The sequence below is a fragment of the Coloeus monedula genome, assembly GCF_965178545.1.
Source record: "Coloeus monedula genome assembly, chromosome: 3".
Lineage (NCBI taxonomy): Eukaryota > Metazoa > Chordata > Aves > Passeriformes > Corvidae > Coloeus > Coloeus monedula.
Genome location: NC_138783.1, coordinates 27,286,207 through 27,291,623, shown reverse-complemented (window position 1 = coordinate 27,291,623; position 5,417 = coordinate 27,286,207). Strand labels below are relative to the sequence as shown.

At 43.4% G+C, this 5,417-nt stretch overlaps 1 protein-coding gene across 1 annotated transcript; it reads right to left on the bottom strand.

Moving 5' to 3' along the window:
- Nucleotides 1-3,960: 3,960 nt before the first annotated feature.
- TENT5C (terminal nucleotidyltransferase 5C) lies at nt 3,961-5,136 on the bottom strand (the record flags this gene model as incomplete). Its single annotated transcript, XM_082277709.1, has 1 exon — nt 3,961-5,136. The coding sequence occupies one exon, from the start codon at nt 5,134-5,136 to the stop codon at nt 3,961-3,963; it is 1,176 nt and encodes a 391-aa protein (XP_082133835.1).
- Nucleotides 5,137-5,417: the final 281 nt, after the last annotated feature.

Sequence of the window (5,417 nt, the reverse complement as noted above, 5' to 3'; positions counted from 1 at the left end):
AACCCACAAAGCCTTGGCACATGCCAAATGCTTAACCCCAGAACTCAAGTCGAAAATATGTATCTTTAAGTTTCAATAAAAAGCTTTAGCTATTTGGACTAGATTTAAATACTACCTACTGCTTTGTAGAGGAGATGATTAAAGTAAAAGCATGAGGATCTTCGAAAAATGGTTACTCAGAAGCAAGCAGTAGTCTTAAATCCCCAGCTTAGTGATTGACTGACTGAGCTGAGGACAAACACAGCAATGATTAAATCTTGAGCAGAGGAAGCACAAAATATGCCTTAGCTTACAACTTGTCACAGTGACCATGGATCAGCACAGGGATTTTACCAAAGTGCCTAAAACACAGTCTTCTACCAGGTCTCCTTGGTAGCATCTCTATCAAATAAAAAGGTCTATCTTACAATGAGGAAGTAACAACAATAAACTACAAGTCAAGGGGAACATGGCAATAAATGTAACATGTCAACGGTGCTTAACCTCAGACTGGCTTTGTCCAGCAGTGCTTACAAGCTACACAAAGAAAACAGCTATTTTATACCACAGCCTAGTTAGTAGAAGCTTGATCCTGAGGAACTGTGCACTCACTGAGTGTTCCTGCAGCTTTGTTTCAATGCCACTGCCCAGAGGGAAGGTATCAGGTAATAGTCTGAAGTACAGCAGTCTCTCTCTAACCTCCACATGACACACAAGGGGGCAACAGAGGTTAGAACAGGTTGGCAGAGGCATTATTAATGCCAGCGGGTGACTGAATCAAGCAGGCATCCTCAACCCAGCCTAGGGTCACCACTTTTACCTAGTGCTCATTCTCAAATTACTCCTTGTTATAGGGGCCACCATAAACCTGAACCCAAACCAGCTAACACACAGCAAATTAAGCCACTGCCACTTGCACCATCAAGCTGCCAGGACATCCCAGAACAGAAAAGGGTAGGCTTCTTGCAGCACAGGGATGAATGATGTACCAAGCACACCTGCTTTACCTGCCCAGCCAGGATTATTTTGCAGGCAACAGGACAAGCAGTGTCCCAGCAACCCCTGGTACTCCAGGCCCAATGCAGCAGGTGCTGTGCAGCTTCAGGATACAATTTAACCATTAGAGAGTTTAGGACCTTACCACCAGGCTACAAAGCATCAGTATTTCCCAGGTGCCAGAGCATCTTAACAAGCAGACAGAGAACACAGAGTCCTGCAAAGCTCAAACCCAGGCACTCAGCTGTTCAGAGAGCAGCCATTCAGAGTGGAGCTTCCTTAGAGGCCTCAGCATCAAGTTACATTAGCAAAAGCACAATTCTTATGGCAGAAAGCTTAACTTCTCCATAGCTCCATCTCACCAGGAATCCAATTCAGCCTTTTGTTCTTCTCTAGCATTTCCCTTTCCAGGAGATGCACCTGGCCTGATGTTCAGCACTCAAGGCACTAAAGACTCGTAAAACAAGCCCGTGTTCCCAGCTTGTGAGGACTCCTCCCAAGCATCTCTTCCAAATGAGCTGATGCACAAAAACAGTTCCTAAAGATCAGCCATGACATCACAGATGACAGATACCAGAGGCTAAGCCCATCCAGGCAACAGTTTACTTCTGCAATGGCTATAGCACAGGTTGGCTTCAAAAACATCTATGCAAGAGATGACAGCAATTACAAACTCTTCAGTCTCCTTCCTAGTGACACTCTATACTAGGCCAAGTATTGCTTTGCATGCAGGAGTTATTCTTGCCTAGGATTGCATTCCAGCAGGAAGCTTGCACTAAGTTTAACACATATGACAACACTGGCATCATGTTAGGTTTTCAAGAGTCAAAGTCTTGGATGACAGATGTCTTGTCTGTAAACCACACCAAGTCCAAGCCACAGTTAATGAAAAAGGCCAGATTTGCTTTCAAATTTAGCCACTTTTGCTGACTAATCAGGAAGATTTTAATGAAAAAAATCCACAATATAATCCACCAAATTATTTGTCTCTTTGCTACTGAAGTTGCCATCAAAACTGTTCAGGAAATTAAGCTTAAGGCTGCTTGGCTACATACAGTCCACTTTGTAGATTGCATCCCTCTCTGCCTTCCTAAGCTAAGTGGAGAAGTCTGAACAGAGAAGTAGCTTCACTCTCTGTTGAGACAGTCTTTATGAAGTAGTTATGGAAAGTGGAAAAAAACTTGCTTTTGGTTTTATGAGGAGCAGACAATTTTTACTGTCATTTAAGTGCTGCACTGCTGTTGTTTTCCACCTTGAACAGCAACCAAAAATTGGTGTTCCACCTGTTTTCTGCTTTAACTTCTAAGCTTTAATAATTTGTTGGATCAGGCACTTTGGTCTTACAAGCTTGCAGAAACAGTAATAAATAGTAACAGAAGTAATAAAAAAGATTCAGTGAACAAGCATTCTTGAACATTGCACTGGCACATAATAAATAGCTCTAAGATTTGCCTTTCTAGTCTATGTCTCTGGTTAAACAAAAGAAACTCAAGGTGATTGCTATATGTATTTTACTATTGTAATTCAGTGAAAATTGTCCAGTTAATAATACCACTATTTAAATAACTGAGGAATTTTTAACCTTCCTTATAAAGCCCAGGAGTCTCAAAGCAGCAAGTTCAGCACACACCCTTCAGGAAGATCAGCCCCTATACCTCCAAGGGAGTGCATACTCTTCCAGAGGCTATTCTGAACACAGGCCCAGACTTTCAACACATACAGCTTACGTGGACAGCTCTGCTTAGGGCTTGTAGACCTCTTCAAGTGAGGGTTAAGAGCAGTAAAAAGGAAGAATTTTACTCTAACCACTCAAAATGCCATCTTACACAGTGACAGGTAACAGTGATAACCCAGTAAGCTCAACCCTTCAGCGGTGACTGAAAGGCAAACCTTCAGGACCTGCCTGAAGTTGTACAATAAGAAACTCATTTTAGGAGGCACTTTTAGAATTCATACTGTGTCAGCAGTGCACATAATTCTGCAGCTTATAGTGCCTTGAGATTTTTGTTTAGGCTTTTTGTTGGTTTTGCTGTGTACCAGTGAGGAAGAAAATATGGTCAAACCCCAAAGTAAGAGTTGTGCTACTTTCCAACCGTGCCAAAATTGTTTTGAAAGATTGTCAGAAAGGCTTTAGCTTAATCCTGGACTCAAGAATATTTTTCCAAGTTAAGTATTCAAGCTATGGTTCCAATTCTATTTAAAGCTTCAATTCCTCATTTCAAGGACTTTTCGCATTACTAAGTTTTAGATTGTGTTTTGGTGTGTTTTTCGAAATGCCACCTTCCAAGTTTTTGTAGTCAAGAAAAATTTAACCAGTTTATGTGTTATGAATAGACTTACTAAACTACCTTCAACTTCCAAGAAATTAATCTTGAACTCAAGGCAGGACCACACATCCATAGGCACTACAGGAAACAACATTTACATCCTCTACAAGACAGATAGTATCCATACTGTTACCAGCTCTACACAGCCACAAAGCAAAAGCAACCCCAGCATAACATGAGCCCACTCTTGGCACAATTAGTTCAATAGAAATGTGGCCAGAGCTTGGACTGAGGAAGAGTAATGAGGTTAGGGAATAGAAAGCAGAGTTTTGCTGCTACTCCAGGAGCAGCTTCTGCTTAAGGCATTTTACAGTCAATTAACCAACCCAGTTTACTGAATACTCCACTTAGATCACATGTTAACAGCCACTTCCAGAACTAGTACAAAGTTTCTTAACTGCTTCTCTTAACGTTTGGCTGCTGGTTCTCTTCTCCCGACGAAGAGGTAATAAGGCTTTTTGGCATTTGTAGAGATATACTGAAAGGTTCATAGCAGGTCACCTGGCTGCATAATCCCACTGCACACCAGGAAATGGACAGTCTGATGCAGTCATGTTTCCATTAGAGAACGTCCAACTGACAGTTATTACTCGTCTATATATACACTCAGCATCCTGGCTTTCAGTAGCCTCCACCCAGGAGCACTCGAGGGAAGCGGTCAATTGCAAGGCAACCAAGTGGGGTAGGACTGGCCATACAGCACAGGGGCACTAGCAAGGTAGTAGTTGCTGAAGTTTGCATCACTGACATAAGGTGCTGGCTGGTAGTAACAGGTTACATTAGTGGCATTAGGGATGACGTTCTGTTCTGCCAGCACCTTGAGTGCTAGCAGAGAAATCAAATTGAGAGTCTGCCTTCGCTCGTGTCCCATGAGGCAGACGGTGCTCTCGTTCACCACCCTGCGCAGAATCATGAGGTAGTCGTACTTGCTCCTCTCTTCCTTGGAGAAGTGGTTCTGGAGGTAGGTCTCTAGCTTGCGCTGCTGATCCAGGATGTCTGGGAAGTCTATGAAGAATCGGGAGCACATGTAGCGCTCCAACGTTTTGATCTCATCCTTATCCATGGGCCTGAAGTCTCGTACTAAGAGGTTACTATACTTCAGAAGCCCACCACCTCGGATCTCTTCAGGATTTTTGGTAGCTATCAGCTTGTTCTGAAGGTGATCAAAAGCTGCTTCAAAGTCTCCATACATGCTCTCCCCAATCACAGTTGGATGGAAGTGCTCTGACATGGGGGTTTCCGAGTAGTCATAGTAAAAGAGCAGGGAGTCCAGTATGATTTGGAACGAGTCCACACTGAACTCAAACTGTCGTCGTATGCAGTCTACAAACTTAAGCTCCACGTTTTTGCCATGCTTGTTGGAAAGTGATATCAAGCTCCAGCGGTCAGTGTCCGTGTACACTTTGACCAGCTTCTGGATATAGGCTTCCTTCAGTGTTACAGGACTGATTTTCAGCTTGCTTACTCCTTCCGGCAAGAAATTCAAGAGGGATCGCAAGACAACATCTCGAACCAACTGAAATTCTGCCTCACTTGGAAGAGAAACTTGAAAAATGAGATCCAGGTCTTTGCACCCCAGCCCATTATCCTTGACCAGGACGTGACCAGCTGCAGAGCCATTCAGACGGACATCGTGGACCACAATGCCTGCTTCGCTCAGCCGGCTCCGAACCGTGTGAACAATGTCCTTCAGAGTTATCTCCAGTGTCGGGAAGTTCCCTCGCCCGTGGATCGGAACCACCTCTGTAAGAATGTCGTGCAGGCGGCTGACCTGCTCCCAGTTCAGCACACTGCAGGACATGGAGTCTGCTCTGCTACTTCCTTTGCCTGCCATCTTAGGGCTTTTCTTCTCCAAAGAAACTGTACATAGGTAGAATATAAAAAGAAAAAGACAAGTCAGGCTTTCTGTTTGTGCTTCCTAGATCTATTCCTAGGCTCTGATTTTTTGTCCATTCACACAGATAAAAACTAGAAAGAAGTAATTCTATGTATTAATGATTACCAGCAATCCTTTCACCTGAAATGAGACGCAGCTTCTCTATTGGTGCAGGCAAAAAAATGTAGTTGTCATTGTTCTTACTTTTGGTGAGGTAGAGTTACTTCAGGAAAGCAGTT